Below are 23967 nucleotides of genomic sequence, written 5' to 3'. Positions count from 1 at the left end.
CGGATTTGAACTCAGTTACTCCTGAATCCAGGGTCGGTGCTTTACCACTGTGCTATCTAGCTGCCCCTACACATATGTTTATGTCTGATGGTAGCCATCTCTAGGGCAGGATCAAGGAGGATAAAAAGGGGAAAAATTTACATGATAACTTTATTATATATTTAAAAGGAATAAATTGTACATAATAGATTGCAGTTTCATGTGCAATCATCTTTTTAAAAATTATACTGTCATAGAAATACTTGTTTTATTCTATAAATTAAAATTAAAGACATAAAAATTAAAAGAAATAAAAAGAAAACTATGTCAAGGGAGTACAAACTCTGACATTCTATCAAGCTAGAAAGACTTTGAGTACACTCCTCAGGGTGGACTGTCCTTGCAGACTTGGTTGAACTGAGCTAATCTAGAGAGAGCCTTATCAGTGGGTGGGTGGGACTAAGTGATGAATTCTTTGGTTATAGTAATCCATGAAACAAAGAAAAGTACAAAACATCCCCTGATTCTATGTGGTCCCTTTCTGCTCTGGCAGTGACCATAGGAAATGATGAAAAAAAAGATCAGAGGAATTCAGAGAATCACTAAGTTTTTGACTTTCAATAAACAGAAGCAGTATTGGGATACTAGATCTATAGATAGATGATAAGTAAATAGATGATAGATGGATAGATAGTTGGATGGATAGATAGATAGATGCATAGATAGGTGGTCTTGAATCCAAAAATCCTTGGGCTTGTCTCACCTCTAACACATACAGCTGAGCAAATCAATCCCTCAGTGCTTTCTCTATTGCAGAGAAAGTTCCCACTTGCATTGGTAGAGGGAATTTCCTCATTTGGGAGTTTCTTATATAAATGAGATCACAGGCCTAGTCCATATCCATATCCTATAAATATTCAATGACTGTTGTCACTCTTAAGGTAAGATTCTTGCCCAATGAGTTGATATAGTACTTGGATAAATGAAATAAATATATAAACATTATTCTAATTATAAACAAAGTCAGAAGTTGTAGTTAAATTAGGAGGGTGGTTTTCAGGTCTACAAGAGAGGTGGTGAAGTTGATTTCATTGTGCTTGTCACAATGCTTAAAAGCCCCAGAGAACTGAGATTCAATGACTTGGTGATTCCCAGACCAGATCCCCGGTTTTCAGTTTCTCCAATTGTACCCTTACTTCTACCCCTATCATGTCTATGCATAGTCCTGTCTTGATTTATTTTAAAGACCCCAAGATAAATTGTCTATTAGCAACAGAATAGGTAAGAAATTAAAAATACTTTTCTGGAATATTGGAATACTTGTATCTCCTTAATTTAGCCTTGCTAGCATTTAAAAAGTAACAACAGAAAATAATGCAACTTCATCTGTAACCAGTCCCAGTTTTGTTAGGCCATCATGGTTTTTTGGTTTTTTTGTATTTTTTTTTTTTGTGGGGCAGTGAGAGTTAAGTGACTTGCCCAGGGTCACATAGCTAACAAGTATCAAGTGTCTGAGGCTGGATTTGAAATCAGGTCCTTTTGAATCCAGGGCTGGTGCATTATGCTCTGCACCACCTAGCTGCCCCAACCATCGTGTTTGTTTAGAAGATCTATATATTTTCACCACTCTCACCTCCCTTCTCTACCTCCTTTTGAGCAATGATATCACAAACATCTCCTGGTACTGTCAGTCTCTTAAGAAATACACAGAGTTCAGTGAAATCTATATACAGAGCAGGAGGCTGGAATAGTAAATGTCCATTTTAGAGTCATTCTCCATTCTTTCTTTCTTTCTTTTTTTTTCCAGGGCAATGGAGGTTAAGTGACTTGCCCAGGGTCACACAGCTAGTAAGTGTCAAGTGTCTGAGGCCGGATTTGAACTCAGGTACTCCTGAATTCAGGGCCAGTGCTTTATCCACTGCGCCACCTAGCCACCCCTTCCATTATTTCTTATCATGCTTTTTTCTTACCCTGGGCAGCTAGGACAAGACTCATTTTTCACACCTACTTCAATCTCTGTACACAAATGCAACCCAATTATATATATGACTCCAAAGGCATTTAAAAGTCAGATACCATCCCATGGGGTTTAAGAATGAACAAGAACTGAATTAAGGAAGGAAAAATTACAATAATCTCTTCTTTATAGGTAACAGGGGCATCTTTCCATGATTTTAGAGGCTTAGTGAAAATATATATTTCCATGGGAAGGTTAGATAGCTAAGAAGCCAGAAGGAATTCTCCCAAATCTGGCCAATGGTTGTTGAGTTGTTTCAGTCATGTCTGACTCTTCATGACCTCATTTGGGGTTTTCTTGGCAAAGATCCTAGAATAGTTTCCCATTTCCTTCTACAGCTCATTTTACAGATAAGGAAACTGAGACAAAAAAGGTTAAGTGACTTGCCTAGGGTGACACAGCTAGGAAGTGTCTCAGGCTGGATTTGAAGTCAAGTCCTCCTGACTTCAGGCCCAGTGCTGTATCTACCATAGCACCAAGCTCCCCTGACCAACATTGTAATCCTAATTTTGAAACCTGTGTATTTCCCCAATCCAATCTATCCTGCACAAAGTTACCAAAGTGATTTTTTCTAAAGTTCAGGTTATACCATGTCCTTCTCCAACCCCACTTAATAAACTCCAGTGGGTCCCTATTACCAAATAAGGTGGCACAGTCTTTTACTATAAAATGTTAGACTTGACTTGAGTTCTAATCCTATTTCAGATACTAACTGTATGACTGTAGGCAAAACACCTAATCTCAGTTTCCTCATCTGTAAAGTGCTAGATGCCCTGTCCTATTCCTTCTAGCTTTAAATCTATGTTCCTATGACCTCTAGGGTGAAATAGCAATTGCTCTTCACAACCTGGTACCTTCAGACTTTTGAATCTTCTTACACATTTGTTTCCCTCATATACTTTCTGTCTATCTATATTGACTTATTTGCTGTTTCTACACATTCCACCCCACCCTCAATTTCTGTGCATTTGCAACGGTTGTCACTTATGCCTGGAATGCTCTTCCTTCTCTCTTCTGCTTCTTAGAATCTCTGGTTTCCTTTAAGGCCCAACTCAAACACGTGCTTTTTACACCAAATCCTTCCTAATGATCCTAGCATCTAGTATCTTCTTTTCCAAATTACGGTACCTTATTTTCATTTGGTATATATGTACACATGTGTGATTATTTACATATATGGTATATACACATATACCTATGTACATATGTACTGTGTGTATTTATGTATGCCCTTTGGACCCTGATGGAGACAGCCCAGATCCCTGAGCTCTTTGGCTCAGGGAGGAACCTTTGGGAAGGGCACTGCTTCTAGCCCAGTGCCTGAAGCTATGATATTAGTGGGGGTGGATGGGTAGGTGCTCAAGGGCAGCCATAGCTATTGAAGACCCAGAAAAGAAAGTTCTTGAAACCAAAATATTTGGCATTGTCAAATGTCTAAATATCAGAAACTGATGTGATTTTATCAGTGAAAGTGACATTAAAAGAGAAGCTTTACCATCTGCTGCGCACTAATGACCACAGGACCATCTAATATATGGAGCTGAAACCTTCCATATGTGTTCTTGTCCTGGTTAGAATGTGAGCTCCTCGAAAGCAGAGATTGTCTTATTTTTCTATCTGTGTCCCCACTGCTTAGCACACAGTTTTGCCCATAGTAAGTGCTTACTAAATACTTCCTCCCTCCCTCCCTTCCTCCCTCCTTTTCTCTTTCCTTCCTTCCTTCCTTCCTTCCTTCCTTCCTTCCTTCCTTCCTTCCTTCCTTCCTTCCTTCCTTCCTTCCTTCCTTCCTTCCTCCCTTCCTTCCTCCCTATCATCTTCTTTATTTGAATATAAGCTTTTTGAAGGCAGGCACTCATCTTCATATCCCTTTCCTATAATTTATGTTAAACTATGTAAAATAGACAGTGCATGCATAGAAATACTAGTCTTTTTCTTCTCCTACTTATCCATGGCATCATCTTATTCATCCTCATAATAGAAAGCAGGCAGAGAAAGCAAGCCAGATACTGAAGGAATGACAATACAATTTATATTCGGCTCATTCATATATTTTATTTATCCATTCAAAAATAGCAATATAAGTTGGCAGGGATTTTTGAGAGGATACCACGGTCATATCTTCCATTTCACAGCCTAATTTAAATCCACAGATTAAATTAAAGTGCAAAGGGAGGAGATGACTTCCTTGCAAGGAAAATAAAATTTGTTGTCTGTGAAGGAAAATCCTTTTTAGGTTAGTATCTTCACAGAGATATCTTATTTGAGGATGGCTTTCTTTAGTCTTTATAAAAATATGACAGCATTGTATAAACTTCTTTCAGTATCAAGTTAAAGTCAAGTATTGGGATACCTTGTCAAGAGAACATAACAGGATATGGGTTACAGATGAACCTCAAATCTGTGGCTTTCAATGAGTCAAGGTGTGAAAGAATGACATTGGTCTGTGGAACAAATACATCAAAAACAAACCCCATATGGGGAGCATTAAATAACATATGGTATACAGTAATCAAAGAATTTAAAGCTGGAAAGGGCCTTAAATATTATCTAGTCCAACTCCTGTCATCTTATAGATAAATTGTAGCGAGGCCTAGAGATGTGCCCAGAGTCACCCAAATAACTTAGTGGTGGCATAGGGAATAGAATTCCAGGTTCCTGATTTCAAGTACTCATATTTTATTTCATTTTTCATTTCAAAACTCTTCCTTCCCCAACACTACTTAGGTTCTTAAATTTTCTTGATCATATTGTCTAGTGATCCTCAATTGGGTGATTTCTTTTTAGTATTTTTGCACACAAAAAAATCAAAGGGCACATGGGATCCATAGGGAAGGGTGATAAATTTGAGTCTAATATGAGGAGCCTCATGTTCAGTAATACAGTTAAAAGGTAAAGCTGTAGTTCAGAATAAGGAAAACCAGTTTTTCCATGAATATACTTGACAATATCTTATACTACTCAGTAGGGATGGAACTGAAAACAGTACTAAGCAGAAAAATATTAGAAAAAATATAATGAAAAATGAAACCAGACCACATTATCTTTAGGTTGGATGTTGACCACTAGTAAGGCTGGTCTAAAATTGTATAGCACTTTCAAAGAACACAGAAAATGACAATGAAGTCACAGGATGTCAACAAGTATTTCTGTGGGGTCTCCTGGTTTAGTAAAGGGAAATACACACCATAAAGAGTGGGATGTATATGCTATCTGAAGCCTGAAAGGAGTGGCTCTGAGTTCTGCTTAGCTTTCCCCGAGAGCTGGCAGCGGCGGCTGCTGCCCAGTGCTATGTGACACACCAGATTCTTGCCATTACCAAAGGTGATGTTCTCCCATTTAACTGGCATGTCTTAATTACAGAAGGGAGGCAGAATATAGCTTCAGGTTTCTGATAAAGGCTGGATGTTATGAATTTTGGACAAAGTGACTGGTATCTTGGTTTCCCCTGGGGCTGGAGCTTTTGTGATGGGCTGGGCATGGGCTTTGATGTCTGCTATTCTCTCTTTGAACTTCTGCTGAAGGTATTTTTCTTCTTTGGAGTAGCTTTTTGCAAAAGCAGACATCAATAGACACGCAGCCATGGTCATCCCTCCAATACAAAATAAAACGGCTCCTGATAGCTTACAGATGTCTAGTGCTCCATTAAACTGAATGGCCTGGGAATCCACCATTACAAAATCTCCCTCTCCAAAGGCTTCGATTTTGGGGGGCACCAGAAAGCCCACTGCCAGAACGGTCAACCCTAAGATCAGGAAGACTGTGCCAGAGATGAGTCCGACCTAGTGAAAGATGCAAGAGCAGAAGGTGAGGAAAGAAGAAAACAAGAAGTTCAGAAGGAGACACACACACACACACACACACACACACACACCTGTAACCCAGGCCTATTTTGTTATGACTGCTAAAATTAACATACATTTAAAAATAAAACAAATGGAATCTAACGAGTTCATGATCTCGTATATCATCAAAATCACCCTTTTCATCCATTGTATGTTTGTTTGTTTGGGTTTTTTGTCAGGCAATGAGGGTTAAGTGACTTGCCCAGAGTCATATAGCTAGTAAGTGTCAACTGTCTGAAGCTGGATTTGAACTCAGGTTCTTCTGAATCCAGGGCCGGAGCCATATCTACTGTGCCACCTAACTGCCCCATTGTTCATTGTATATTAAAGTGCTCATGTTTGTGGATGATTCTTAAATTCATTATAAAAATTAAAAAGTGATATTCCACAAAAGGCCAGGTATAGTCACTATCATCATTGTCATATAATCATGGCTTGGAAGCTTTCCCATAGCTACTGGGTAAGACCAATTTGTTTTTTCAGTTAATAAGGGAGAAAGGGACTTATTTTCAAGTTGCTTTTCTCAAGTCTAGCAGGGATATTATGTACAGCTGTCAGGTGAGTTGATTTTTCTTTCTTTAAGTTTACTATAACTAATCCCCTAATCATAGACTTCTTAGGGATATAAAGGGACTTTAGAGATAAACTAGTTCATGTTCCCTCTATTATTTTATTTATTTAAAATTTAAAATTCAATTTTATTTTCAGTTCTGAATTCTCTCCCTCTCCCATGCCTCCATCATTGTGAAGGCAAGAAAAACACACAAACCCATTATGAAAATAGTCATTTAAAAATAATTCCAACATTAGCAGGCCCTCCCACCCCTCCCAAGAAAGAGAGAAGAAAAGATGATTCAATCTGCATTTTGAGTCTCTCAACTCTCTATGCTATCTGAGGCTCCCAGAGGGCAAATGCCTTGTCTGAGTTAATTTGGTTGCTTAGTGACAGAACTGATTCTAGAACCCTGCTTGGTCTCTAGAACACCAGACCAATCTAGTTTCTACAAACAAATACTGGTACGAGGATGAAGATTTTGCAGCTTCCACATAGGGTTCAGGTTGAAAAAGAGAAGTGAGACTAAATTTCATGTGAGCTTCAAATTAAGTACAACCTTTGGAAGAGGGAACAAATGTGCCTCTCTCCATATTACTGCAATGTTAACAAAATTGCAATTATATGCTAGGGCCTAGAATAGAACACTGATGAATGGAGTTAGTCATTCACCTTTTGGTTATGCCGACTTTTGCTATTGAACCAATCTACCTTTATTCAGAAAGAAAAAGCAGAAAATCACACCTCAAAAAGCTCCTTTAATCTTTTTTTGGGGGGGTTTGTTTTGTTTTGTAGGGCAATGAGGGTTAAGTGACTTGCCCAGGGTCACACGGCTAGTAAGTGTTAAGTGTCTGAGGTCAGATTTGAACTCAGGTCCTCCTAAATCCAGGGCTGGTACTTTATCCACTGTGCCACCTAATTTCCCCCTTTAATCCTGAATAAGGAAAACAAATGGGCTAAGTTCATTCTTTTGAAACAGAAACGCGCGAGCGTGCATGCGCGCACGTGTGTGTGTGTGTGTGTGTGTGTGTGTGTGTGTGTGTGTGTGGAGGGGAGTGTCTGGACCTGTTATTTCATTGGTTTGGGATAATCCCAGTGTGGAAACTCCCTTCACTAAGGCAATTCTGTAATTTATAGTCTTAGAGAGTTGCATGAGGAACTGAGAGGTTAGGTAATTTATCCATAGTCACATAATCAGTATGAATCAGTCAGGATTTGAACTCAGGTCTTCCTAGCTTTAAGACTAGCTCTTTATTTACTAAACTCTGCTGCTTCTCATTTTCTTTTTCAAGCAAAATGTGTAGATTCTAATATGAGGGTGATATATTATCATACCCAACAAATATGATGTTTGTCGAATAAAATATAATTTTCTGTTTTCTTTGAAAAAGTGAAAATTTACTTTATAAGACTAGTTCTTGATTATAATTGAAAAAAAATGAATGGCTTTCCTGAAAGATACTAGAGGTTTATATCATCAAATGAAACCAAATTTAATCATGTCTCTGATGTCACATTTCCTGGAAAACTCTGACATAAGGTTCCATTTATACATAATCTGTTTGTCATTGTTGGTTCCTCTGTTCTCATGTAATCAATGTCAGCATCTCAAAAATGTTGGTAACAGAAATATGCCCAGTTAAATTCCAAAATTTTTAAGAATGTGGGCCATGTCTTATTTTTCTCTTGTGTACCAAGGACAGCGCTATTCACACATTAGTGCTCAATAAATAGTGTCGTTGATTAATCTAAATTGCAGAGCAACTGAGTGATGCAATGGATAGAGTGCTGGGCTTGGAGACAGGAAGGCTTATCTTTCTGAGTTAAAATCTTTCCTCAGAAACTTATTATCTATGTGACTCTGGGCAAGTGACTTAACCCTGTTTGCTTTCATTTCCTCATCTGTAAAATGAGCTAGAGAAGGAAATAGTAAGCCATGAAAACTCCAAACACGGTCATAAAAAGTCAGACACAACTGAAAATGACTAACAATAACAGAGCCCAAATTGCTAAGTATGTGTAATAAGGAGTAGATGAATATTTCCCCCTAGTCATTTACTGCTCAACTGAATAGGACTTTAATCAACAAAACAGAAATCTACATTGGGAACTTCTCTCAGAATTTAAACGGCATCATGCCATCAAAGATGGCATTATTCCTGTTCACTTAAAAAAAGGAAAATGTCTGATCTCATTGAGCCATATGTGGTTTTGTATTTACAGGTGCCAGGTATAGGTACTGCCATCTATGATAAAGTCTAAACAACTAGACCTGACTAGAACTAGACCCGGACATTCATAAATTTTAGTTAGTTTAAAAGGAGAGAGGATGGCAGGAACAAGCTAGCTGTTGTGGCAGATAAGAGGCAAGAGAGAATGGGGGAAAGGGAACTATTGCAGAAGGGATAATACCACCATTTAGAACTAAAAGCAAAAATTGTGCTAAAAATGAAAGTGAAAGCCACTCAGGTGAGAACAACCTTTGGGCAGTTCATCAGTAATGTTACTGGGTTATTTTCATGTACAAAAGTCACTGCTTCTAACCTACTATCAGTAGAGCAGAGCATTTGCTATGAGTTTTAATTTTAGCTGTGATTATGGATTTGAGCCGATCCATTCACACAGTCTTATTAAGGACCCCTAAAGATCAGTAGTGCTGAACTGCAAAACACCTGGTCTGCATTAAAAGTGGGTTCTGTGCCTATAAAACTAAACTGTGTTGAATTTACATGTGGATAAGGATCTGTGACTATTGCCTGACCACAGTGAGAGTGGGATGACAAGAAATTTGTTGCTCTACTCATACACAGATATTGATGGATTAAAGAGAGAAGGGATGACAATACAAACATTCATATAACATGCTTTTGGGAAGTTGTTCAAATCACTATACATATGCTTTATCTTTCCTTCTCAATTCTTCTCTAGGATGTGAAGATAGGGCCATTATTTTATCTCCACTGTAGAGATATGAACCTTGAATCACAGAATCCTTAAGTAACTCATTCAATAGGCAGCGGAGGTTTCATAATTTTCAGTCTGGAGCTCTAGCTACTATCTCATTATCAAGAAGAAAGAAGAGGAGCAGCTAGGTGGTGCAGTGGATAGAGCACTGGTCCTGGATTCAGGAGTACCTGAGTTCAAATCCGGCCTCAGACACTTAACACTTACTAGCTGTGTGACCCTGGGCAAGTCACTTAACCCCAATTGCCTTACTAAAAAAAAAAAAAAGAAGAAGAAGAAAGAAGAAATATTTTAACCAGAATGTGAATCCAGGACTTGGACTGAATCATTGGCTGTTTTCAATAAAAGGCAGGGCATGTTAAATAATGAATTCTGGGGCCATTAAATTTATGTGGGGGTGTCTTTATCACCCAAAATCACTTGATAAGTTTACGGCCTCATCTTTCACCATTACCCACATTGCCAATTCCTAAAGTGCTTCAGATGTTTGTAACATTTCACTTGTTATGTGCTAAAAGTTTTGCTAGGCAAATATTTGATTTTTTGCCAAATAAGAAACATAGAAGCCTATTATGGTACCTTAAAATATTTGAAACAGAAGAGACATCAGAAGCCATTTAGTCTGATCCCCTGATTTTACAAATTATACTCAGGGAGATTAAATGTTTTGTCCAATGACAAAAATAGTAGGCATCTGAAGCAGAATTTGAATGTAAGTCATTTGATTCTAGAAATGGGGCCCTTTTCCACTTTGTGGTCATATAGTAGGTGAGAGACAGAGCTGATATCAGGATGTTGGTACCAGTCTATCACTTCCCCCTATGCTGTTTTACATCTCATCTGTTTCTTTCATTGGCTCAGGTCAGTTAGGGTTGAATAGATGAAGTCTGCAACTAGCCAGCTGGTCAAGTTGAGTTCTTTGGTTAACCTTGGATCTTGGGTCACCTATTAACTAGGGCTGTCTTATACAACTGTGCTATTTTGTTTATAGTTGATTAACCTAATCCTTTACTAGTTTGCTTGTAGAAGCATTAGTTAACTGTGTGTTCTGTCTTCCAGTACATTTTTTACTAGTAAAATATTACATAAACAATCAGAACTCCCCATCATCCAAATGCTTAGCAACTCTGAAGTATAAGGCACTTTTGGAAGCTGGAGGATATTGGTGATGGAAGGATCCTTAGACTTCATCTAGTCTAAGGCCTGAGGAGAAGTGACTTGTTCAAGGTCAGACTGTTGGCTAGTAGCAGATCTAGGAGGAAAGTCACATTTTCTGACTTTTAGCCAGTGTTCTTTCTATTACACTACTCTCCCTATACCTTAGCTCTTTCAGTTTTTCCAGTTACTATTTCCAAAAGCACATCTGCAACTGATACCTGAAAATGTTTCATTTGCTTAGTTAGGGAGTTACTCTTGCATTAAGAGGATCTTGAAGAATATTAAAAGTGTTAATAATCATAACTAATATTGGTAATAATGCCAGCCCATGCAAAACAATGTAAAAGACGTGGATCAGAGCTCCAAAGGATAGACAGGTCTAATCTGATTGAAACCTGTATCGTTGGAGGGCATACCCACATGGATGAGATCACATACATTGGGGGTATTGTAGTATTGCTATTGATATTGCTTAGGGCTGAGCTTCATACCCATTTTTTTGTAAGACAAGAAAAGAGTACATTTAATGTCAGTGGGAACTATGCATTTAGTCAGAGAAAGACTAAAGAACATTTTTCCCCTACTAATTCTGTCTCCCCTACTAATTAGCTAAGCCAACTGTGTACACACACTCACACATACTCCACTCCAATATTTTCCCCCTTACCTTCCAGAAAACCGAGCTCCACCTATTAGGTGATCTCTGGATCTGAAAATCATCCTCATACTCCCAAATGGAAGCTGTGCAGTCCTCATAAAACTGATGCAAGTAGGATCGGACTCCATAGCGTTGATATCCACCCTCAGGTGTATTATGTGCTTGTTTGGCCCCACAGATGTTGGTACAAGAACTCATTCTTCTTGGCTGAAAGGATAGTGGCCCAACAGGTAGGTCCTGAATATTTTGCTCTCTAGATTACAGTAAATGTCAAAGAACTCAGACATCTAATGTCTCTCTTGTTCCATCAATTTATGAGGCAGCTCATTTGAACAGTCTCTTCCCTCTAATACATGTATATTATGTATACAAATACACACATTATATATATATGTATATATGTATATGTGTTTACACACACACATACACATATATATAATCTTTCTCTATAGGCTTCCATTTCTGTTCCTCTTTAAATTACAGTAAATACTCAGTGGCCATAACACATATACTTCACATAAACAAATGTAAGATAAATAGCACAGCTCTTTCATATTGTGCAAAATTAGGAAACAAACCATCCGTTAGCAACAGAAGCAGAAAGTTTTTGCTAGGTACTTAGATTGCCATTGTCTAAGCAATAAAATTTTTATTTTCTTGGGTACCAACACTTTATATTTCCAAGCTCAAGAATGAGTTTGAGGAATTATGTTACCATGGACCAAGTTTGCTTGGGATTGAAGGCTGGATTACCACTTTTTTGATCAGTAGATCAACAAGCATTTATTTAGCATGATAGGTACTGTGCTAGGGGGTTGGTTTATGAAGACAAAATGATAAGTTCTATATTTTCTTTCTTGTTGAGGGATATTGTGGAAGGGCTTCAAAGATAAGTCAAAGGGTTGGACAAGATGACTTTCAGTGATTCTCTCTTTTTTTTTTTTGGTGAGGCAATTGGGGTTAAGTGACTTGCCCAGGGTCACACAGCTAGTAAGTGTGTAAAGTGTCTGAGGCCGGATTTGAACTCAGGTCCTCCTGAATCCAAGGCCAGTGCTCTATCCACTGTGCCACCTAGCTGCCCCAGTGATTCTCTTATATATTTAGGACTTTGAGTTTTCCCCTCACAGAGCCTTCACCATTCTGTTGATCTAAGTAGCTGGAAAGTTATCAGTCCTTATAGTCTGATCACCTGTGTCTTTTAAAAAAAACATTTTAATTAATTGTTAAGTTTCAAAAAAGTCTTTATTAAAGAACTATTGGGGCAATTAAAGGTTTGTGTTTTATTAAACTGCAAGCTGCTTACTCAATAATTAACATGTCATTAACCTTGCACTATAGTCTTTACTTGCTAGCATTCTTATGCATGTGGGCCATAAGATTACAATGTTCATGGGAGAGGTAGTTTCTTGTTATTTTCCCAAGAAGGAACATAATATAGCTATGAATTCATAGTTAGCTAAATGAGACCAGGGCCTCATGGCTGTTGCTCATGAACTGGTCTGTTTCAATGGGAGATTTTATCTCAACTTGTAAAAAAAGGGATGATTATTACTGAAGGAGTCATTCTTTTGTTTTGGCTATGAAATCCCACTTTGAATTCATCCTGTATTCTCAACAAATAATGATAATATCTCACATGTATAGAGTGGCAGTTACAAAAAACAACATCTTAACATGCGTTCTCTAATTTGATCCTCACCACAATTGTCTGGTAGATGTTGCTAATATCCCCATTTTATAGATGAGAAAACTGAGGCTTGGTGTGGTTAAGTGACTTGCTCAGAGTCACAAGCAGTAAATATCAGAGGGAGAATACCAACTTGAGTCCTCGTTGTTCCAACTTGATGTATCTTTGCACTATGCCAAGCTCCCTTGATATAGTAGTGGCTAAGTCTGTGATGGCATGAAAAGGGCAAATAATTGAAAGAAAAATTGGAAGTTCCACATTTCCCCATGCCATTATATTGCCTGATCTTTAGTTTGGGGGCCCATTTCCCACTAAATATGATTATACTTTAACAATATCAGATATTTGCATATCTGAAAACATTTAGATGCCTGACTGGATCTTTTTCCCCAGTTTTCATCCACATTAGATATTATGTTGAAATAATCCCAAAGGACCAAGTGAACACAATTCAAAAATATCCTTTTTTCCACTGATGATTCTCTCTGGGTCCAAGATAAGCTCTGAATGTGAATTAGTCACCTTTACAAACTTCACTAATTATCCCTTGTCTAAAAGTATACCATTTAATAGGTTATTGTTTCGAGAAGAGTATGGCACCAATTATATTAAGTACCTATGAGTGGTCAGTTATCTCAGCTGTCCAGTTGGTTAAAATATGATCCTAATGGGACAAAGGGCCTCAAGGACAAAGACAAGTATATATTTTCGGGAAAATAGGTATAATAATGAACTATTGGTAGAGTTGTGAACTGGTCTAGCCATTTTGAAAAGCAATCTTAAACTGTGAACAACGACATCCATACTGTATTCCTATGCCAAGGAAATCCAAGAAGAAGAAGAACCTATATGTACAAAAACATTTATAGCAGCTCTTTTCATGATAGCAAAAAAAACCCCTAGAAATGAAGGGAGTATCCACCTATTGGTGAATGATAATATTATGGTATATAAATGTAATGGAATATTACAGCACCATAAGAAATGATGAAATGGACAGTGGTAGAGGAAACTAGGCAAGCCTTTCTAATGTTATACAGAGTGAAGTGCAGAGCAGAACTGAAAGAACAACTTATATGACAATAGTATAAAGAAAAGTGACTTTGACAGACTTTAAAATACTGAGTAATGCAATGACAAACCATAATTCTAAAAGACCAAATATGAAGCATGCTGCTCACTTTCTACTCGAGAGGTAATGGATCGAAAATACAAAATAAAGCACATATTTTTGAACATGGACAACAATGTGGAGATTTGTTTTGCTTGGCTATACATATTTGTTGTAAGGATTTTATTTATTTATTTTTATTGTTTAATGGGAAGGAGGAAGTAAAGGAGAGAAAAATTCTTCTTAATTGGAAAAAACAATTAAATTAAGTTTTTTTATTTCTTTTTTTAGACTTTTTAAAAATAAAGTATTTTTTCCATTTACATGTAAAGATAAAGATAGTTCTTAACTTTTGTTTATACAAACTTTCCAATTTCAGATTTTTCTCCCTCCCTCCCCTCCTTTCACCCTCCCCTAGACAGCAGGTAATCTGATATAAGTTTTATATATATATATATAAAATAATAACATTAAAAAAGAAAAAAGTATATACAGAATACATACAAGATGGATTCAAGATCGTTTCAGCAAGGACACTAGTGGCTGGGTGATCTGGAAATACTTTGTATACAAAGTAGTACTCAAGCTGAGTTTGAAGGAAGCAAGGACAAGGGCTAAGGGGAAGAAAGGAATATATGCTGGACATGGAAAACTATGAATGCAAAGGCATATGGGAGAATGAAGGTTACAATGTGAGGAAAAGAAAATAAGCTAGTATGGTTGCACTATAGAATTCATGAAGTGTGGTAATGTGTACTAAGATTGGAAAAGTAGGAAGGTACAAAGCTGTGTGGAGCTTCAAATGTCAAACCAGGTAGTTTATCTTTGATTCTAGAGGTAACCGGAAGCAATTGGAGTTTACCAAGTAGAGGAAACTGGGAAAGATTCATAACTTTATCCTGTGACTACTGAATATACCCATAATCTTGGCCAGCCATCTGGTAAATGGGTTCTGCTGATTATCAGGACAACTGATATATATATATATATGACAATCCTTTAGCAGGTCTATAGAATCAAAGCAGATGAATCCTGCCAAATGTTGGCTAGCAGCAGGATCTCTATGAATAAAAGACAAGCATATTTATACTTTATGACTAACCAGAACTAAGATTAAGGGTAGGGAAAGTAAGCAGTTTTCTAGGGCGAAAAAACCACAGGGGTTGCAATGAGAGACACTTTAAAATTTGCCCTTTTCTAAATGCACACATTTTTAATTCCAGAAAATGGAACTGCCCTTGGCATATAGGCCTTTGTTTTGTGGCAAAATATTGTATGGGACATATCCAGGGCTTCCTAGTGAATAGTGACTTGCCTACTCTTTAAAAGGTAAGGCTGTGCTCATATTTTCAACAGGGGGAGGGAAACAATTTTTAAGCCTCATTTAGACTGCACAAAAGTCTCATCTCAGCTCTGTGCTCACCCTCTCTAGGAAGGGCACCATTATTACCATACTTGAAGACAACCAAAGTGAAGTGAGTTTTTAGTCATTGTAGGAGGGAATTATTTCATCAAAATATCTAGATAAGTTTTTACTTGGTCATTACTGGCAAAGTCCCACAGATCAACATCATCATAATTGTTAATATAATAATGAAAAGTGATAATTTATTTTGTATATTTTTTCCTGCATCAAATGAATAGACATTTATTAACAAGTGTTTACTAATCATATATTTATAGAATTACTTTTAAGGCATTTTCTAATACATCATAGTACTATTCATGAGTAGAAGAGATGGAATAGATGCAACTAATCCTATTCTGTCACTGGAGAAACTGAGGCATAGAAAAATGGAATAATTTGTTAAAGGTTATACCATGAGTCATTAACATAATTGAGAGGATTAAAGTTAATGGCTTTAATAAGAGCAAATATAGGCTATATAATTACCTTGCATAGGTAAAGGCACCTCGTAAAGGTATACTTTGCTGAGTGTTTTATGAAGGACTTTAACATGCCACATAGATGGATAAAACATAGATGTAATAGGAAAGAAAAAAAAATCACTCCTAGCAACTGTATGAATTATTTCCTTTAGATTCTAAATTCTTTCTTTCCCAGGATCACAGAAGCTCTGATGCTGAGCAGGACAGAATGACATATCACAAACATTCACTTGCACAGAACAGCTTGTTCCAGGAATTTCAGGTTAAATCCTCCTGTTGTTTAAGATGTGAAATTCAGAGACTCAGAAATCTAACTTGGTTAAAAATATCATGATTGAAATAATAAAAAGGGTACAAAATCATAGCTTCTCAGGGTAAAACTAAGTGATAAAAATGCAGCTGGGTTCATTTTTTTAAAAATAACAAAATGCGGGCAGCTAGGTGGCACAGTGGATAAAGCACTGGCCCTGGAGTCAGGAGTACCTGAATTCAAATCCGGCCTCAGACACTTAACACTTACTAGCTGTGTGACCCTGGGCAAGTCACTTAACCCCAATTGCCTTACTAAAAAAACAACAAAAACAAAAAATAAAATGCTGAGAGGCCATGTGACATTGTGGACAGATGGCCAACCTTCGAATTAGATAGACTCCAAAGAGTCAAGTCCTTGTTCTGATATATACCTATTGTGTGATCATGGGAAAGTCAATTGAACTATTTAGCTCTAGTTACCTTATCTGTAAAATGAGGATATTACCTACCTCCAAGGGTTGTTATGAGGATCAAATGAGAAAACATATATAAGAACTTTTGCAAACATTAAAGAACCATATAAACACTATCATCTTCATCACCATCATTATCATCTAACCTTTCATCGTTTTGAAGCAGCTCTCGAATCCTTGAAGTTACAGATGAGATGCTCATCTGTGTCAGTGGAAGGAATTTTCATAAATAGAACTCCCAATACATAAAAAATATTACTGGTCCAATCCCCCTCACTTTGCTTCAACCAAAAGACAATTCTATCTTTAAGACATGCAAACCTGTATTCCCTGTAAGAAGATGCCCTCTGTTTGCATGATGCTAATTAAGGTTATGACATGGAGTTAATTTACTGGGCAATACCTTTTTATTTTATTTTATTTTATTTTTTGGGCCAGGCAATGAGTATTAAGTGACTTGCCCAGGGTCACACAGCTAGTAAGTGTTAAGTGTCTGAGGCCGGATTTGAACTCAGGTCCTCCTGAATCCAGGGTAGGTGCTTTCTCTGCTGTGCCACCTAGCTGCTCCCCATGGGCAATACATTTTAAAAATTGGTCATATGATCTAGTACATAGTTTTGTATATAATAGAAGCCCAATAGAGATCTGTTGCTTGAATCAATGAACGTCTGATAGACCTCTCAGGTTGCCTTAATTTATCTATATGCAACAATCAGACAAACAATAATGTTTGGCATTGTACTGATCTCAGAAATTGTCAACTGACCAAATTTGTATTTTTTCCCTAACTAGTTGTCTTAGCAAGGCTGTTTAGAAGGTCTTATTTGGTACATGAAAGATTTAATACTTCCCAAATGGTTAAAGTATTAGGCAAAACTCACTTGCGGGGGAGAGTTATTTCTAGGTAAAAGACATATTTGAAAAAGTCAGATAGTAATTTGGATTCATATAAAACCTGAAACATAGTATCTAGAGATGAAAAGGACCTTAGAGGTTATCTAGTCTAACACATCCATTTCACAGATAAGGTTACTTAAGTCCACAGAGCTTGCCCAAGACTTGCCCAAGGTCACTGAAATAGTAAATAGCAGATCCAGAATTCAAACCTAGGAATGTTAGGCAGGAATGGTAAGGAATCTTTGGATTGTAGAGGGTCTCGAGTGTCAAACAAAGAAAACAAACATACTCAGCATATCTGTAGCTGATCTAAAATTTACATTTGTAGATAGATATACTTAATGCTTGTTGGTCTTTTAAAATATTCATAGACATTCATGATTCCAATAATAACTCACATTTATAAAACACTTTTAAGTTTTAGTTAATATTCAACAAATCCTAAATATCTACAAAAATCTTCAGATCATTATGCTAGCTGCTAGGAAAAATACAAAGTTTCCATAAGAAAGGGTCCCTGTCCTCAGGGACTACTATAGTTTAATAAGAGGACACAAACACAGGTAAGTATAATAGTGAATATATAGAATATAGTGAATATATAGAATAGTGAACATACAGTAAGTATAACAGTGAATATTACATGACATTAGCTATGTGGGAAGCAAAGTGCTTATACAAGGTCTGAAGGGGAAGGTGAATTGCTCATAAGATGAATCATGGAGTTTTTCATGGAGGAATGAGCATTTGAATTGGGTTTTAAGGAATGCATAAGAATTCAATAAAGGAAAAGGGTGAAAAAGAACATTTGAGTATTTCATGAGAAAAAAGTAAAGATGGAATTAAATACGTCATGTTTTAGGATTAGATAGTAGTCTAGTTTAGCTGAACCATAGAATGACTGGTGGAGACTATCATGGGATAAGTGTGATGCCAGATGAAGGAAAGCCTTGAAAGCCAGGCAAAGGAGTTTGAACAATAGGATATAGGTAGTTACTGAAGTTTTTTTAATATATATATATATTTTTTACTTAAGCATAAGAAAGATTAGTCAAATGAGAAATGAATTGAAGTAGGGAAAAGTGGAGACAGGAATACATGTTGGTAGACTATTGAAATATTCCCGACTAATGATAGTGAAGACTTTGTTAGTGACAGGGGGAAGAGGGGAGAAGAGACAAATGTGAATGATATTATAGAGGTGGGATCAACAAAATCTGGTGACTGATTGGATAACAGAGTTGAGAAAGGGTGAAAAGACAAATATAATAACATGATTTAGAATACAGAAAACTGAATGAATTGTGGTGCTATCTACAGAAAGCAACACTGAAATCAGAAAGAGGAACAGAAGGAACGATTAATTTGAACATATTGAGTTTAAGGTGATAATTTGATGTCCAGGTGGGCAGTCCTAGATTGCAGAAGAGATATCAGGTCTGGACATACTTATTCAGGAGTCTGCACGCAGGTGGTAATTGAGAACTGGTAGTTGAGGACTGAATGAGAGAGACAAAGGAGAGAGTGTAGAGAGGGCAGAGAAAAGGACCTATGACAGGATCTGAGGAAACATCCATCTTAAGGGGTCAGGGACAGGGTGAATAACCAGTAAAAAGGACAGACAAGAAGAGGTTGAAATAAATCAAGAAACTATGAATTTTTTTTTTAATTTTGTACACAACAAGAGCATTCATTAGAATGGGGGTAATGAACAATGCCAAATGCTGCAAAGAGGTCAAGGATGATGAGGCCTGACAAAAAACTCTTGGCTTTAAAGTACTTTCATCAAAACAATCTTGTAACAAAGGTAATTCAAGTATCATTTTCCTTTTCTTAACAAATGAGAAAAATGAAGCTTAGTGAGTTTGATTGATTTGCTAAAGATCACTTAGGAGACGTATTAGAGCTAACTCTTGAACCCAAGTCTCCTAACTATACACCCAGTGTTCTTTCTACAACATGAGCCTGTTAAAAGATTTTGTATCTTTAAATATAAGAAGTCATAATTTCTTATGAATCTCAAGGAATTTCATTAATTTCCTTTTTGTTTTCATGATCTTTGAGGCATCCAATCTCACATTATAGAAGAAAAAATGGAGGCCTAAAGAGGTTAATTTAGCCAAGGTCACAGAGACATTAAAAATTAGAGCTGAATTAGAACCCAGGGTCTTGATGCCAAATTCAATATGTTTTTTTATTGCACCACACAGGAAGGAAGTGGAAAGTAAAGGTCCTCTATTGGTGAGTCTCCTGGCCTTTCCTCTAACAGATATGCTGTGAGACAGATTCAAAGCCAGATACATATCATGCTTTAGTTGTTCTTTTAGATACTAAGAATCATTTTAGAATAATTCCATTTCCCATATTTGCCTTTTTGTTCCAAAAATCAAATCCAGACTAATTAAATTAAAGATCCATTGAAAGTTTCCCCCCCTTATAGCCAGCTGTACAAGAGATGGTTGTCACATGCAGAATTGGGATATATAATCATCATCCTCTAAGATCTCATCAGTCTTGGTACTCTACCTCATCACTACTCTCTGTCTCTCTGATTGGAAGGGGGAGAGGCATGACCTCCAAACCTCCTTTTAAGAAGAGGTCTCAGCTCAGACATTTCTTCACTTCTCTCCTGGATTTACTACCTTGGTACTTATATGACTGATTTCACCATTTCTCTGCTTCAGGTACTTCCCCTCCCCTCCCTCCAGCTTTTAAGCTTATTTTTGTGTTTTGTCTTCCCCCATTAAATTGTAAGCTCCTTGAAGGTAGGGACTATCTTTTTTTGTGTTGTTATCTGTATCACCAGCTCTTAACACAGTGCCTGGAAAATAGTAGGTACTAACTATTTATTGACCAATAAATGCAGGCTTTTTTGGTTGGTTCCATGTTTGACCATTTCACTGTAAAAGCAAATCAGTCTAATTGTTGTGAATGTTGTATAGGCAAAAAATATTGACTCAAATATTAACTTTTCAGAGTTAAAAAAAACCTTTTGTAAATTCCCATTATTTGGACAAGTACTTATTCAGTGCCCTTTATGTGTAAGGCTTCATGCTACATTCTGGGGATGAAAAGTTTGAAAAATGACTGTTGCCTTTCAAGGAATTTACATTTCTTATTGATCTTCAAGGTACTTTTCAGCTTTAAATCTGATCATCCTAATGGGTGGTATAGGAAATGCATGCATAATTCTTGGAAGATAGTGAGAGAAGAAAAGGAAAAATCTAGACAAAGTGCTTTAGGAAAATATGAAAGGGAGAAATAACTTTCAGCTGAGGGGGGAATGAAGAAATATCAATGGAAGAGGGATCAAATGAGCCAGGCTTTGAAAGCAGAGACAGATTTTACTAGAGAGGAATAAGGAGCCAATGCAATCCAGGAATGGTGGACAGGTTTTGCAAATGTGCAGAGGTAGGGAGAGTATAGGGCAAGGTTAGGGAACAGCTATCAGTTCATTTTGGTTGGAAGTTGGAGACAATGAAGGCAAGTGGTGTGATACCATACCAGAAAGGTATATTGGTGCCTGATGAAAGCCTTAAAACCAGGCTAAAAAATAGTCTTTCAACTTTAGAATATGCTACTCTAAATGAGTAAGCTTAGAAACTTTTGGTTTCCATGGTGAAGTGGTAAAGAATACTGCTCTGTATTCTGAGCTTCATTACACTCTACTAAGTCAGTGGAGGTGCGATCAATTTTGTGAATTAAAAAAAGGAAAAAAACCTACTGAATGAATTGGCCTACTCCTCTGGGATAAATCCTTTTAATGAAATGTTGAAATCTATCCCCAAACTAGGAAGAAGAAAATGGAAAAAAAATATAAAGATGATATTCTATTCTCAATATTACTTAAATGGAAACCATGTGGTATTAAATGAATTTATAGATAGGTGATAATTATGAAACTTGATTATTACCTTTGATGTCCTCCTTCTCTTCCTGGTGTCTATCCTTGGGACCTTTTCTTTCAAGGGCTCATCTTTCCAAACCTATGGAAAAGAAATCCTTACAGAATTTGATTCATATAAAATATAAGTATGATAAATACCTATTCACATAGTTCATATTTTAGTAGTTGAGAAAATATGGAAAATATTTCTGGCTCAGGAGGAGTAGACAGTCTCAAGCTTATTAGATAGTTTAAAAATTATATTTTATAGTTTTCAGTTCCATTTTATTTAATAGCTTAGTATATCTCATCTAGTGAATAACTCTGACTAGACTATACCACTTCTATTTGTAATTTTACATATAAAACTTCCTTACTTTATCAGTTGTTTGTTTAATCTTCTGAGTGGCTCATAACAGTATGAGAGGAACATACCTGATAACTATTGCATTTTCAAACATTCTTCAATATATTTTCAACGTAAGTCTGTTTGTACAGTTTTTAGTAGGATACCCTAAGTTTAAACCCACAGTACTATCTTAAATCTTCAAAATGAACTTAGGTTAACATCTTTCCTCCTTTATTATTTTTTTTCTAATCATACTCATTTTTACTCTTCATCTGCTCAAGGAGGGCAAATCCCTATGAAATAATTAATCTAATAGTCATCCATAGCCATATGCAATATTGCTGAAACATGTAAAGTAACCAGTTTTCATATTTTCAAGATATTGCTGACATTCCTTGCTGATGAACTAATAAGTCATCCATTTTCTGGAAGGCCTCAAAGATTGCTGGTGGTTAAGCCTGATTGATTGTTGGTTTTAGTACCCAAAGGGTCAAGCTACATCTGGCAAAGCTATATATCCCCTTTATGACCTTTTCCCTCAGTCCTTTTGTGGGTTGCTGTTGGTGGAGGAAGGAGAATTAAAGGGAGTTAAGAGCAATAATAGGACCCTGTCTGGGTAATTTGATTAAGGAAGAGAATAAAAGTCAAATACAAACCATTACATGCCTCTGTCTCTCCTTACTTCTTTTTCCCCCTCCTCTTTTCATTTCTTCATTTTAAAAAAGCCCCCCCCCCCCCAATCCTTTTGCCTTTTCTCTGTCTTTCCTCCAAGGGAAGTGCCTTATTCTACCCTTTCCTTTGACCAAGTCCGGCTCTTTAAACCCTGGGGCTCTCTCCACGGTCCTGAAAAACACTTCCTACTACTGAGCTGAGCACTGCACACCATTAGAGCAAACACAAGCTGTTAATGCCCCATTGGTGCCCACTTCTGCCCTGCTTACTTTGAGGTCACATACTTTGGTCTCAATACGAAAAATGCCCCTTAATTCGCTCCTTGGAGGTGGGAAAGGGGTTACTAGGGGGACTTTATTCAGTCTAGAAAATACATTTTTTTAAAAATCGCCTTCAGTAGTATCTGGCGCATTTTTCAACCCCAAATTCACATATCCCCCTTACCCAACATCCAACTTTACCTCTCTTATAGAAATGAAGCTCTCAAGTTTTCAGCGGTTTACTCCCCCCCACCCCCCACCCCCAAATTATTACATAATACAGCCCATCTCCAATCAACGCAATTCTGTCAAAGCCTAAGGCTGTCTTCCACTAGTTTGTGTGTTTGTGATAGGTATTTTTATGCGTATATATGTGATATATGCTGTTTGTTTGTGTGTGTATGTGTATCTGATGGGGGAGGGAAAGGGGGAGCCAAAGAGAGGGAGAATTGGATAGAGACAGACAGAGATAATGGTAATTAAAAGCAGCCGCCCTTATGTTCCGCATTGTTTTACCTGTCCCCTCAGATCCCCCCGACCCGCAGAGCAAGTGCAGCTAGCAAGCTAGCCGCAAATCTCTCGCTGGGGTCCCATCGCCGCTGCCACCTCCAGTACCTCCACCGCCGCCGCTGCCGCCGCTCTCGCTCCCGCCTCTCTGAGCCTCTTCAGCCTCAGACAGAGAGTTTGATTGACATCTCGGAGCTAGGCTCGTCTTGTGCTTGCGCACTCTGCTGCCGTCGCCGCCGCCAAAACCCCAGAGGATCTGAGCTGGGGCGGAGGAGTCCCGGCATCCAGAGAACATAGTGTAAACTATGCTTTCCTTTCAACCCAACATCCCCTGGCCCCGGGGCGAGTTTCTTTGCTCCCTCCACCTTCCCTGAAGGAGGCCCAGGTGACTCAGGACGCCATTGTCTTTCTTCTATGCTTTTGCTAGGATTGGTGAGGTTTCATTTTAAAGGGACTAGAAGCCTGGTCAGAGTGACCAGCACATGTGATTAGGCCTTTTGTGCACTTTGCCTAAACCATCAGCCTGACCTGCAAGTGACAATGTCTAAAATTCGAGGTTTTAAAAATGTGTATTTGCACGGGCAAAATACACTCCATACTTCCCTAGCCATTTTCTGTTTTTTCCTACAAAGGAAGTGCCTTATCTAACCTCAGCCTTTTACCAGGTCCTGTCTTTGAACTTTGGGACTCTCTCCATGGTACTGAAAAACACTTCTCACTACCGCACAACTTTAGGGTAAACACTGGTTGTTAATGCCCCATTAAGTGCCCACCTCTAACCTGCTAACTTTGAGGTCATGTACTTTAGCTTC

General features: G+C 37.5%; 1 protein-coding gene across 1 annotated transcript; it reads right to left on the bottom strand.

Annotated features, from left to right (window-relative positions):
* Nucleotides 1-4022: 4022 nt before the first annotated feature.
* NRSN1 (neurensin 1) lies at nt 4023-23323 on the bottom strand. Its single transcript, XM_043979105.1, has 4 exons — nt 23165-23323; nt 21396-21467; nt 11181-11378; nt 4023-5775 (listed from the first exon to the last, which is right to left on the bottom strand). Exons 3-4 carry the CDS (start codon nt 11367-11369, stop codon nt 5377-5379), a joined length of 588 nt encoding a protein of 195 aa, XP_043835040.1. The 5' UTR covers nt 11370-11378; nt 21396-21467; nt 23165-23323; the 3' UTR covers nt 4023-5376.
* Nucleotides 23324-23967: the final 644 nt, after the last annotated feature.

Source organism: Dromiciops gliroides, chromosome 1, assembly GCF_019393635.1.
Source record: "Dromiciops gliroides isolate mDroGli1 chromosome 1, mDroGli1.pri, whole genome shotgun sequence".
NCBI classification, from domain to species: domain Eukaryota; kingdom Metazoa; phylum Chordata; class Mammalia; order Microbiotheria; family Microbiotheriidae; genus Dromiciops; species Dromiciops gliroides.
This window is presented reverse-complemented; position numbering and strand designations above follow the sequence as displayed.